This window comes from Typopeltis vanoorti, chromosome 21, assembly GCF_054136105.1.
Source record: "Typopeltis vanoorti isolate ZY-2024b chromosome 21, IOZ_Tvanoo_1.0, whole genome shotgun sequence".
NCBI lineage: Eukaryota > Metazoa > Arthropoda > Arachnida > Uropygi > Thelyphonidae > Typopeltis > Typopeltis vanoorti.
Genome location: NC_143569.1, coordinates 55,589,180 through 55,603,574, shown reverse-complemented (window position 1 = coordinate 55,603,574; position 14,395 = coordinate 55,589,180). Strand labels below are relative to the sequence as shown.

At 35.8% G+C, this 14,395-nt stretch overlaps 1 protein-coding gene across 1 annotated transcript in view; it reads right to left on the bottom strand.

The window, feature by feature from the left end:
• Nucleotides 1-13,747, bottom strand: part of LOC150094867 (uncharacterized) — a 33,869-nt gene extending 20,122 nt beyond the window's left edge. Inside the window, exons 1-3 of the mRNA XM_090411685.1 lie at nucleotides 13,336-13,747; nucleotides 12,970-13,275; nucleotides 542-946 (exon numbers count right to left, since the gene is read on the bottom strand). Of these exons, the coding sequence (XP_090267811.1) occupies nucleotides 555-946; nucleotides 12,970-13,275; nucleotides 13,336-13,747 (1,110 nt within the window). The 3' untranslated portion in view covers nucleotides 542-554. The remainder of the gene's footprint in view (nucleotides 1-541; nucleotides 947-12,969; nucleotides 13,276-13,335) is intronic.
• Nucleotides 13,748-14,395: the final 648 nt, after the last annotated feature.

Below are 14,395 nucleotides of genomic sequence, written 5' to 3'. Positions count from 1 at the left end.
CAGTTCCAGGGGCCAGAACAATCTGAACTTACTGAACATTGCATATCCTCCAAAACATAGAATTCTTTGGAAAAAGAATACATCCTACCTAATAGCTATTTTCTTATGAGAGCAGTTATAAAAAGAACACTGTGAAAACTTGGAGATACATCACCCCAGTTGGATGGGCTTAAGTTATTCTCCTTATGGAAAATTCTTTACACATCTTGCACATTTTTTTAAAACTTATATATAAATAAAAACACTGGTAAGACTAGAGCAATTTGGATCATGGTAGTACTCTATTTACATGTGACTGACACAATCTCATCATTGATTCTTTAGTTATGCAATTTATATGTTGTTTAATTTTTGAATTTATACTAAATATGTTCTTGATACTTGAGCAAAAATTTGATCCAAATAAACAACCTCTAATGAAGCATTCTGTGGTATTCGTTTTTCTTTAACTGTTTCATTATGTTATTTATATATTTTACAAACTATATAAATAAATTAAACTGAAAGACATAAAAGTAAACTAAAATCACAACTTACTTACTCTTCAAAAAAAATCATACTAATACTTGAATTGCTTGGTGGATAAGAGAATCAGTTAAGCTACTTTCTTTATCTTCAGATATCATGTTCAATTCCTTTTTTTTGTGATCCACAAATAGTTTCAACTGCAGATTATAGCTATCTTCTTTTCCATATCCAAGGATCTCCATTTTATTTTGGAAAATAGAAATTGTTGAAAAAGTTAAATCATCTGGTGATGCTTCTATTATACCTGAAAATGCAATGTAATGAATACCAAAGGAGTCAACAGCATATCCATTCTTATGTGTGTGACCACACAGATATGCTATAACAGAGAAGTGCCTATGGAAAATATTCATAACTTCATTATAATTCCACAAAAGGCAGCTATGATCACAACTATCTGGAGACACAGCAACATGACCTGAAATATAAAATATAATACAAATTGAGATACAACTTATAACAGTAAGTTAAATGACATCTAGTCCCCTAAGAGTGAGAATGATCCAAAGTTGGAATTTAAAAAAAAAAAAAAAAAGATATGAATACAACTGATTTCACAATATCTTTAGCTGTCATACATCTTCAAAGAAGTATTGATAATAAAAAACATATCACTAAAGCTTTTGAATATAATTATATAAAATATGCATATAATTATCCTTTCCTTCATAGTTACATGATGATCAGCATTCATTTTTAAAAAATTATGGAAACAATTATGTGTTATAGTAAAACTTCAGTTTAATATAAACCAAAATAATCACCTGAAGTTTTGACTTTCATATCAAGGTCATCATCTGGAGAATACACACAAAGAAACAAGCTACGTTACATAGTATGCTAAAGTGATAGTATTTTGGTCAACTGTTAACACTACTGGCTTAACCTCTAGTGAAAAAAAAAAAAACCTTTACTGCATCAAAGCTAGAGTCCTGTTATTATTATTTGCTTAGTTGCAAATCAGTTAAAATCATGAAGAGATATATTAAGCTACAGAGCAATGTGCTCTCACAATAATCGCAGATAAATTATAACAAAACAGTATGGATAGTGACCAATAAAGGCTGAAATTATTGCTTAGAGTTCTAAAGTAGAGGTTTGGTGGAGAACTTGAAGAACTTAAGCAGGCTGAATGTGTATCATCCAAATTCTTGGGATTTTTATGCCACCATTATGGTTTGAATATCACAATGGTTGATCAAAATTTCAAAGACTTCTTTAAAATTGCATTCATACCAGGTTTTTGTATTGATGTAAGGAAAAGGAATCTTTCTAATCGATTTCGTGGAGGGTGTTAAGAGCGTGACCTGAGAGGCCTGCTTTACTAAAATTGTTAAATTTAATGTGTCATTTGTGTTCTTTAGGACTCTAAGAATTTATTTGCGAGTAATTATGTGCGAGCACATTGCTCTCTAGCTTAATATACCTCTTAATGATTTTAACTGATTCATAACCAAAATAATAATAACAGGACTAGCTTTGATGCAGTATGTTTTTTTATTTCACCTGATGTCAGGCCAGTAGTGTTAACAGTTGACCACAAATTAATGTGACTTTAGCATACTATGTAGATTGTAATGTAGCTTGTTTTTCTTTGTATATATGTGGATACTCCGGATGAAGGTTGATATGAAGGTTGAAATGTCAGGTGATTTTGGTTTATGTTAAACTGAAGTTATACTATAACATAGTAGGTTGTTTCCATAATTTTTTTAAAAAAATGAATGCATATAATTATATTCTATAGATAACAGAAATAGAATTGTATATATAATACAATTACAGTGGTATCTTGCTAATCCGAACTAATAAAAACCGTGCTCGTTCGGATTAGCGAATATTACCCAAGAGACAACAATAACTAGTGTCTAAAACAAAAATAATCAGATTCTAATGGTACATCAGTTTAATTCTGTAAATAAATGAAGTAACTGATAGAAAATAAACTACTGTACTGTAATGTAAAACTTAAAAAAATAATACAGTACACAAGTTTATTTTAGTAAAAAATTTAGTTTATATGTACCTGTGTTGTTGAGGATTCTGATTTAATAAAATTGCATAGTTCAGTACATAACTTAATTTGCGTAAAAAATATCACTTTCTTGTACACAACACACACAAAAAAAGTTTAACAAAATAACACAATTTTTTTTATTTCTTTGTAAAAAAAGTCACAGATTTTCTTTGCTTCTTGGAAGTTAAACTTTTTTCGAATGCTTCTTCTCAAAGCTGCATTAGCAATAAAATTTTGTGGAATGGTGTATCATTCTGCTTAGTCCATTCTATACACATATTAAAACTGTCAATCGCCTCTTCATGTTTTACTTTTTTTTTAATTTTTTCTTTCAGTTCTTTATCGTCAGCATCGTCTTCAAATTCATGCTGTAGCATCATATTTCAGCATCTGATTTGATTTCGAATTCACTTTCGGTTCTACCTGTAATCCATTCCGTAATTTCACAAACATCTGTTTGTGAAATTTCAACAACTGGATTTATATTTTTAACCAAATTATGCACGTTTTGAATTTCCTCTTTTTGTTAAAAGAGGAAATTCAAACTTTTTTGAATTTTTATCTTGGTAAATTGAATTTACCAAGATAACCATAGTCATCTTGTAAATTCTAGAAGGTCACAGTTTTTTTCCATGATGCTTGAATTGCTTCAGTTTCGACGGCTTCCCAAGCAGCAGCAACTGAAAATAATACATCCTTCAAATTTATTATTATTATTTTTTTTTTATATGGTAACGTTATAAATTTGGGAAATTAAATTTAAAAGCAGTTCGGATTACTGGAGGGTTTGGACTAAAGAGGTTCGGATTAGCGAGATACCCCTGTATATATATATTATATGGCGAATGATTGAAATGCATTGTCTAAGAGTATGGTGACTGCAGAGAATGTGAATGTATTTAAGGCATGGTATGATGAGCTACGTATACGTGACAGAGGAACCTCCTATAATGAGTGACTCCATGGAGGTCGGAAAATCATTTATTTTTGGGAAGGTTAGTACCATACTAGTATAGTGTCATTTCAGTTTTATTATTATTACAGCAACCTATATAGTCACTCATCATGGGAGGTCACAATGAGCAACATATACTGAACTTTACTCATTAATGTTCCCACTTCCACTCACTTTTCATATGAGAGTTCTTTCTCAGAACTTTCACATCTGTGGTCTCACATCTTTAATCAAGTGTTTTACTTCTAAATTTATCATAAATTTACTGAAAATGCTTTCCCACCTGACATTATTGATCTTTTAATTTTGCTATCTATACTGGTTACTTCTCTTGGGAGAGCATCTTATATAAACAGATAGAAGATACTTGTATGCCCCTCCCAGCCAGTTTCTATATGGAACATTTTGAAAAACATGCCCTTGATACTGCCAGTCTCAAACCTTTTATTTGGTTAAGACTTGTTGATGTGTTCTCAATTTTGCAACATGGCGCAGACACATTACTCTTTCCTCCTCTACCTCAACAGTCAACACCCCAGAATCCAGTTCATTATCAAAAAAGAAAATAACAACAGTTTGCCTTTTTTTCACTGTAATCATACTTCTGCCCAGTGGCTCCCTATCTTTTGCAGTCTATAGAAAATTGCCACACAGGTAGATACATACATAAACTTTACCCTCATTCCCTTCAAAACAAAATGGTGTCATCAAAACCCTTGTCAACAGAGCCCACAATCTCTGTTCCACCCAAGCTTCCCTTACAGCAGAACTTGTTTTTATTTGCCAAACCTTCCTTCCCAATGGTTAAAACACCAAAAAGATCTACAATTTGTCTGTCCCTTCCACCTCCTCACATCTCTCTCTCTCTGAACATAAAGACTAGCGTAATGCCACTACTACTCCCTATATCTGGGGCACTTCAATAAAAATGGTCGGAAATTTTTACAAAAGGAAACTGTGAGCAAGAGGGTGAGGAGTGGTTTCTTTGCATGGAGGGTGGTTGAACCATGGAATGCACTGCTTGATGGAGTGGTGAGAGCAAGAACAGTCATTGAGTTCAAGGAGTGGTATGATAGACTTTGTGTTTCTTAGGGGGAACCTCCCCTCGATCAGTCTTGATAGACTTTGTGTTTCTTAGGAAGGACCTCCCACGATGAGTCTTTTGACTCCATGGAGGCCTGAATAATAATAATAATAATCTCTGCATATGAAAATCTTCTTTCATGTGTACCCCATTTTTTAATATTAGTTTTTGTGATGCGCCTTCCACCATTGCTCTACTCAACTTTGCATCACCCGCAAACAGATGCACAGTTCCTCTCAGATCCTTCCCTATATCGTTACTGAACAAATTAAACAGTAGTGGTCCAAGAACAGAACCCTGCGGCACACCACCTCCCCTCGACCAGTCTTGATAGACTTTGTGTTTCTTAGGAAGGACCTCCCATGATGAGTCTTTTGACTCCATGGAGGCCTGAATGATAATAATAATCTCTGCATATGAAAATCTTCTTTCATGTGTACCCCATTTTTTAATATTAGTTTTTGTGAAGCACCCCCCACCTTTGCTCTACTCAACTTTGCATCATCCGCAAACAGATGCACAGTTCCTCTCAGATCCTTCCCTATATCGTTAATGAACAAATTAAACAGTAGTGGTCCAAGAACAGAACCCTGCGGCACACCACTAGTCACAGGCCGTCTTTTCGGCTCTACTCCTGAATAAACCACTCTCTGATATCTCTCCATCAACCACCCTCCTATCCATCTCACCAACCCTATATCCATTCTCATATGCTGCAGTTTACTGATTGGAATTCCATGTGGTATCCTATCAAAGGCTTTAGCAAGGTTCAGTAGAATCACGGTAAACCTGTTACCCTTATCCAGTTCAGCCGTCACTGTGTTATAAAACGTGAGCAAGTTACTGAGGCATGATCCACCCTTCACAAAACCATGCTGTCCCCCCATACAGTATCCCATTTTCATCTATCCAATCTTGTATTTTCCTCTTGACTATTTTCTCCAAGACCTTGACAACAATTCTTAAATGCTGATCGGCCGGTAATTTTCAACAGCAGTCTTGGAACCTCCTTTATGCAGTGGAACTATTTACCCCTCTTTCCACCTCCTTTGTGGAAACTATGCTTGGAGAAAGTTTTACTAAACAACTACAGTGCATACCTCTATCAAATAGTACTGTTGCTCGGCAAATTGGTGATATATGTGAAGATATGCATCAACAACTTTTGTCGAAGCTTTGTGACCAGTTATTCTCAATTCAGCTTGAAAAGACAACAGATATCAACAAGGATTGTCATTTAATTGCTTATGTTTGATTTTGCAATAGATTATCAGCAGTTGAAGAGTTGTTTTCTAAACCAATAGACAGAAGAGCACAGCACCTGAATCTCTCTCTATTTCTGGACAATTTTATACGCAAGGCAAAAAACATACAGTGGAAAAATTGTGTTGGAATTTACACTGATGGTGCCCGAATTATGTCTGGAAGGTTTAAACGTTCACAAGCCCTTGTGAGGGAAAAATCCTCACAATGTATTTGAATTCACTGCATGATTTACAGAGAAGCTCTTGCTGCAAAGGAAATGAGTTCTGATCTAAACATTGTGTTAACAACAGTTATAACCATCGTGAATTACTTAAAAATGAGACTTTTAAAATCAAGACTTTTTTAATTTTGCAAAGACATGACTGGAGCGGAACATTCAGCATTACTATTTTACTGCGAGACAAGATGGTTATCACAGGGAAAATGAGAATTAAGAGACAAAATAGCGATCTTCCTGGAAGAATAAAAACATTAAGAAGCAGAGATGTTTAGAGATCGCTTATTTGTGATGAAATTGAGCAACTTGCTGGACATATTCAAGAAACTAAATATATTAAACCTGCAACTCGGAAAAAATACACATATCTTAGAGATGAACAAGAAAGTTAACGCTTTTTGTAAAAAAACTGGAGTTATCGAACAAAAAAGTAAAGCAATAAAAATTAGAAATGTTTGCAAATGTGGATGAATTTATCAACACATCAAAGTTTTATTTGCAACTATTGAAAATCATTTAACAATGTTGACAAAGACTTTTAGAAACTATTTTATAATAGCAACAACATAATGGCAATGTGCAAGTGGGTTAGAAACCCATTTCAAATTACCCCTGAAGGTTTCTCACTAGAAGAGGAACAATTTATAGACTTCACATCAAGCGAAGAAATCAAAAGACAATTTTCATCTAAATCACTTTTTGAATTTTGGGCTGGTGTTGATGAATTTTCTGCACTAAAGTCAAGAGCTTTTCATGCACTTTAGCCATTTCCAACATCTTATCTTTGTGAAATCAGATTTTCTGCAGTGACTGCCTTAAATACAAAATATAGATCTCAGTTAAATATAGAAAGAGAACTAAGAGTGTCAATTTCCAATGTATCACCATCACATGAAAGGCTTTGCTCCACAAAACAGGCCCAAGGAAGCTATTAATTTTTAGATTCATTTGTTACTGTTTAGTTTTAATTAGTTGCTCGGTATATTTTGCAATATTGATATGTTCCTGTAAGCGTAACTAGTTTATTCAATAAAGTGGATTTTATACATTTTATTATTTTTTCAGAGTGTATTTTATGTTTTTGTATTGTTTTTGTGTCAATAAATAGTTTCATTAAATGCTTTTGTTTCAATCAAGTAGTTTTTCAGTTTTCCCTTTGATTTCCACTTTCTTCGTGTCCCCCCCATAGGTTATTTAAGCCATAGATTCAATGGCTTAAAAAGGACACAAAAAATACATCTGCTGCCACAATTATGGTCAGTTAGGTTTAGAAGACTATGCTTTGGATACCTTGCACATAATCAGATGGAAGAAAACTCTCATGCTCTATCATAGTAAATATAAACTTGAAAAACTCTTTTTGGAATCAGTGGAAGATTTAAAGAACCAGCCTAATCTTAATAAATATGGTTATATTAAACTTTTGAAGATTTGAGAAAATTTAATTCATAGGCCTCCTGCCAACATTTAAGGATAGTCAACAGCAGCCTTATAAGACTATAGTCTTTATTTAGTCTAATTTCATTTCCTCCAATAATTGTTTCTGGTTTGTTTTCATGTGTGTTATTACAATTTTAACGTTGTATTCCTGAAGATGCCTGTGATAGAGATGAAATATTGAAACAATTAAACCTGCTGTTTAATTATTTCTCTTTGGGCTGTAATTATTTCATTAATCTGTATCATGAGTTTTATTTCTAACCCAGCTCTAAAATCCATAAGTTAAAATTGGTTTGAACACTATATTGTATACAGGTAGTTTAATAATTTGACTAATTTCTCTCTTATTCCATATAAATTTATTCAGTTCACTTCCTTCACAGCCTTTATCACAAGAGATTTCTTAGTATTGTGCTGCTTGAAAGAGAATAAACTGTCAAGAAGTTTGAATATTTGCCTTATAATTAGTGCTTCCAATAAGGTTTCACAGGCTTTTGATTTTTGTTAGAAACCATGTAGAAACTTTATTTAGCAAAAATAAAGTTTTCTGCATGTTTGTAAGATGTATTCTTCTATCCTTATGTTTTACTTACTGACAGAATTTGCTAATGAAACAACATTTTTAATATGAGATTATATTAAAATGCTATTAAAAGTTTTTTTTTTGTCTTTGTATTTTATGTTTTTCACAACAACAAAAAGTTAGCAGGAGAGGCCAACCTGGCTGGCCGAGTGGTAGCATATCTGCTCTCCAGCCAAAGGGCTGCGGGTTCGAATCCTGCCATGGGCATGGATGTTTGTGATTGTCTGTGGAAATGATGGTGTTTATGTTTTATGTTTTTCACAACAACAAAAAGTTAGCAGGAGAGGCCAGCCTGGCTGGCCGAGTGGTAGCATATCCGCTCTCCAGCCAAAGGGCTGCGGGTTCGAATCCTGCCATGGGCATGGATGTTTGTGATTGTCTGTGGAAATGATGGTGTTGGTGTAGTTGCAGTTGGAGGCATCAAATAATAATAATACTTTCATTGGTAAAGAGCTTCCAAAAAAGATAAGTGCAATTTGGTATAATAATTGGCAACAATATTATGCATTTTAGCATAATATTGTTATTTTTGATAACTTAGTGTACCTACTTGATTTTTAACTTTGCAGATTTGTTATTGACTTTTTTTTTTAGAGAGGTTTTGAATCTTGCCTTGAACTGAACACAACAGCAGAATGCATGAGGTCTACATGCTGCTGCGCGGCATGTAGACCTCGTGCATTCTGCTGTTAACAATATTGACTTTTTGAAAATTGTATGATGTAGTGAGTGCAACATGTATGTGTAGCAAAATGTGGAAGAAGTGCTTGTGGAGAGACTGAACAGTAAACGAGAGAAGGCATGGATTTGTAGAAAGTGTATATGCCATTAGACTAAGAGTTATCAGCGAATGCAAAACAGACCAAAAGAATGAAAGTTAGCATAAATGAAAGAAAACATAAATGGAACGAAATATAGACTGAGGGAGTGAAAGAACACAAGAATGAAGAAACTAAAGTAATGTGGAAGCAAAAGGAAGTAGGAATGACGAAATGGAAGAAAGGTGCAGCAGAATGAGATGTAGCTAGACCATGGGGTTGACAGAGTGAAAGTGCCAGAATGAAAGATTTGAAGAAAGAGTTGTTCAAAATAAAAAATGAAATGAAGAATACGCAGAATGACATTAGACATTCAGTGGAAACAAAGGAAAGCATGCAAAATAACAATGAAAGGAAAAAGAGAAATAAGGTGATGAATGACTTGAGAATAGCAGTGTAGAGATTCCATTGTTAGAGGATTGGTTAATGAGAGAGTCCATAAGATCTGCTGTCTATGAGGGAGGATGAGCAAGATAATTCACACTTTGGATATGAGGAGGAATACAAGCAAGACGGTGGTGGTTGTGGGACCAAATGATTTAGTTGGACATAAGAAGAATGTAAGGGCAGATATCAAGAGGTTGTTGAGAGGAGTGAAAGATAAGAAAACAGAGTAACTCAATAAGGCGGTACACCTGTTGGCAACTTGTATAGGTAAATATGACCTCTCCAATTGCTTCTGCCTTAGTATCTCCACATTTGGGTCTGCCTCCCACTGACGAGACCTCCATAAAGGTCAAAACCGGTCTGGGTAGTGGCCCTTCCCTTAATGCATAGCAGTATACATGTCCGCAAGGAGATGTGCTTTGCATTATGGGAGATACTGAGACAAAGAATGCCGAGAGCTTGGTCCACCTTTGCTCGGAGTTGCCTGGTGTTGCACCACCTTACCTCAGTCCTGAAGATATTTTCAGGTGCAAACTTTGTTTGCTTAAACTTCAATAAAGGATTAAACTAAAGTTATTATGGTTGTGCCATGAAAGACCAGAGGTGCAGGTCAGTCTAAGAAGAGAAATCTGATTGTGCTTGGATATCACAGTATTACTGAAAGTAAGGGGGGGGGAGAGTGAGCTCTTTCTTGCGAGAGATCACACAGAACTGACTTTTTGCAGCAGTGAAGTTTACAAAGTTGTCCTTGAATCACTGGGATATAGCTAGGAGATGTGATTTCAGGTCCTTTGTCATGGTAGATCTTAAGGATTCTAATACTTCAGCACTGCAAGGTTGTTAAATGAAACGGAGAAATGGAGTGTACTATAATTGACAAAGCTATGGATAGGATCGGAGGTCTGTGATACAGGTCATTTATATACAAGATGAATAGAGTGGGGTACTGCATTGGTGGGGAAATCTGAGGAGAGTAAACTATCCACTGACATGTAGTGAATGACCAGTGAGAAAGTTGGCAATCCAGTTGCAGAGTGAGGAAGGCAGACCATAGGATGGCAGTTTGTAAGCAGGCTCCCTGTGCCAAACTCAATCAAATGCCTTTGAAATGTTGAGGGCAACTGCATGAGTTTCTCCAAATTTCTCCATAGCCTGAGTTCAGAGGTGGGTGGTGAAAGCAAGATCAGCTGTACATCGCAAATACCAGAATCCATACTGCTGGTCACCGATTAATTGGTATGTTTCTAGGTGGTTCATCAGTTGGTTGTTGATGATCTTCTCCATAATTTTAGAGAGAACAGAAGAGAGAGCAATTGGACAGCAGTTCATTGGTTGACATCACCTTTCTTTGGGATGGGCAGGATGTGGACCTATTTCCATGTTGTAGGGTAGATGCCAGTTGAATATGCACCCTTCAGGTTATTAAGCATTCTTCAGATTCTTTTTGTTGGAAGACAATGGGAAACATGAAGAGAGCCAATCTTGGTGGAGTGGAGGGAACCCATTGTCATCAATGCAGCAATTGGAAGAGAAGAATGATGCTAAGATGGCATTGTCTTTAAGTGAGGTAACTACAGTACCATCGGAATGTGAGAGTAGTGGAAACCTGTGTGAGCAGAAGTTGCACCCAAAGTTGCAGTCACTCCTCCTTGTTCCTTGCCAAGGAACAAGGAGGAGTGACCGCCATTTAGGCAGGAGGTGAATTTGCAGCATTTGGCCCTTTCAAAGTCTGACTTGGACTTGGTGATGATTCTTTTGTGACTGTTGTGAGCTGCAGTATAGGAAGTGGCCAGCTAGAGTTTGGTCTTGAGCCATTCGTGGTAAGCAGAGATTTTTCTTTTACAGCATTGATTGGATTTCTGGAATTCTTTTATTCAGTCTGAGCAGATCAGAAGAGCTGAAGCAGTAGCTGGACCATGGGAAGGAGGAACAGAAGTCAGAGGTCCTCCCAGTTGGTACCCATGTAGTGCCAAAGGACACAAGACTGTGAACTGGTGGATGAAGGTTGTTCTGTGGCAAAAGAGACTTGTAGGAAATTGTGGTCCCAGTTATCAAGAGGAGAACCGACAACCACAGTACACCTGGAAAGCGAGCTTGTTAGGAAGAGATCAAGTGTGTTAGCAAACTAGAGACCGGGGGGGGGGGGATGTCTGGTATTCTGGTAGGAAGATTGATGATATGATATAGGTCATTGCTAGTGACAAACACCTCAGCATTCCTGCCTGCTTGATCGGCAAAACTGAAGGGGAGCCAATACGAATCGTGGAGAATGAAGCCACCAAGAAGGATGACCCCACTATTGTGGTATTTTGACTGCAGAAAGTTGAGCTTTAGAGAGAGAGAGAGAGTCAAAATATGTGGCTGCAGAATTTGACACTAGCTGACTGAGCTGATTCGATACTAATTGGTTCGGTCCATGTACTATTCAACAGCCAGTCTGCAGAACTGTTTTACTGCTGTACCCTCAAATGAGGGAGGTTCTGGACCCCCAAAGTGAAATTGGTATGTCATTGAGGGTATCATTCTTACTGCATGTGGGAAGAGTGGGGAGGGGGAGACAGAAACCAGAACCCTTGCTTTAGTGACCAAACATAGCTGCAGCCACTTCAGGTCTCTAATAATCAAGATAGTGGCATTTCACCAGGTGATGAAATACATCTAGTTGATATTTCCTCCAACTAGAGAAGATACACTTTTGAGGCAGCAATGCTCACCAGGTTTGCCAGTGCCCTGTTTGTGGAAACAGACTACACGGCTGGAAGGTGGGGATGATTTGACTACGAGAGACTATATATTGTGCATCGACAGCCCTTTAGTTTGGGAGGGTTATTGGTAAGTGCAGATGTTTTGACTGTTTAAGATAATTTGACTAGGCTGGAAAGGTAGGCAAATGAATGGAGATGTCAATTTAATGCAAGGGTTTAAAATCTGGGATCCATAGATGGGATGCTTCATACTCACTTGGTGGAGTTATACTGGCAGAAGTGGAGGAAGCAAGGGATCTTAGGATGATCATAGATAGAGATTTGAAGTTCTGAGTACATACTGCAAAGGTTGTGAAGCCATCTCAGAGAAAATTGCTGCAATGTTTAGGAAAACAATAACCATGAGATATAAAAGTGTGCTGGTCCCATTGTATAAAGTTTTGATCAGACCACATCTGGATTTCTGTGCTAATCTGGTCAGTGGGATTTGAAGGGGATGAAGTAACCTTAGAGAGGGTTCAGAGATAAATTACAAAAATTATATCAAGAGTGTATAATGTTAATTACGAGGATAGACTGAGGGCATGCAGTCTATCCTCATAAAGATGCAAAAGGAAGTAGTGAGTAAATGGGTGAGAAGTAAGTTTTTTGCATGGAGAGTTGCAGGAGCACAGAATGCATTGCTTGAGAGGATGGTAAACACGCAGACAGTGGATGATTTTAATCAGTGGTATGATAGACTTTGTGTTGATCTCTCATGATGAGTCTTGCGATTCCATGGTAATCAAGAAAATAATAATAATATAACTTGCCCAATAACAAATTTAGTTTTTCAATACAAATACCTTGACTTCAGATTTAAAACAGATATGATTGCAAAATGTATGCTATATTAACATTGCCAATTAAGTTACATAAATAGTAAGGGCCTATTTGACTCCAAGTAAGTCTAAGTGATAGTTAACTTACCAAAAACTACTACCTTTTCATTAAGTTCATCCGATTGTTGAAGTTCAGCATCCAGCCATGCTAACTGCTTATCCCCAAGAGCACCATTCATCTGAACAAAACGTCTTTCAGTCCCTTTCAAGTGAGTACCATAATCCCAGTCCTTAAAACTATAATGACCATGATGCAAATAAAGGATCTCTGCTGCCTGTTTATAGTTAGGATGAGAGGATTCATAACCTAGAACACTGATTTCAAAACAGTCAAGAGCTATGAATTTGATCCCAGGTACTGGAACAAATTTATAATACAAAGGATGATAGTAATCTTCATGATTGTTTAATGAGTGGATAGAGAAGGTTGATGAAACATTAAATGAAATGTCACTTCGTTCAACTGATGGATAAAAGTGCTTCACCAATTCACTCCTCCGAAAATTATATAGTTCGTGATTTCCAACTACAGGAAATGTTGGAATATTTTTGGAATATTTTTCAAAGTGATTTAATATTTTTTTGAGCGCATTTTCTGATTCTGAATTCTGATAATTTATGCCATCAATAATATCGCCCAAGTGCAGTGCAAAACTAACTGGTTTCAGTAAAGATTGCTGTTCCCATTTTATGAATGCATGATCTACATGGTTTAAGGAACCACGATAATATCTTGTGTCACTACCATCTGGATGTGGAGGCCTATTGTCACAATCTGCATACTGAATATCAGTTATAACACCAAATGTAATTAAAGGCAGCTCCTTTTTTTCCACTAGTATATCGCAAGCTAATTGTGCTGTCATAACCTAAAGGAATATATATATAAATGTTAAATTCTCATCTACAGATTAATTACAAGATATATCATACATATGTAAAAACTATTAACAAAAAATTAACTCTTAAAGTAAACATCAACAACAGCTGATAAAAAGTGTTTTTTTTTATTAATAATTACTTATGAATAAACCAACACAGGTGTTTTGCTAGAGACTTGTCATGAAAACAATTTTAATATCCTTTAACAGCTGTAAAATGATTTTCATAATGCAAATTAGTGCAGAGAGAGAGAGAGAGAGAGAGAGAGATAATAATCCTACAGTTTGTTCTGTGCTTCACTTATTCTACGATCATCCCATTCCTTAGAAATCTAACTATGGTTTTCTTCTGCCAGACATTTAAGGTACTCTGCTAATTCCATTCCACTTTATCACATTATGCTTTTTAGATGCAAACTGTGAAATAAAAAAAATTATAAAAAGTTTTCAAGGTCATCTCTATTGTAATTTCAATTTGACCATGATAGCAAGAAATGCAACTAAATTACACAAAGCAATAACTGCTCCAACTGGCTGATAAAATTGCGATTTAGGAGGTCCACTAAAATACATTCAACTCAACTTTGGTACAAATCAAACCATTTTTACCAAAATTAGATTATTTTTTGTTTA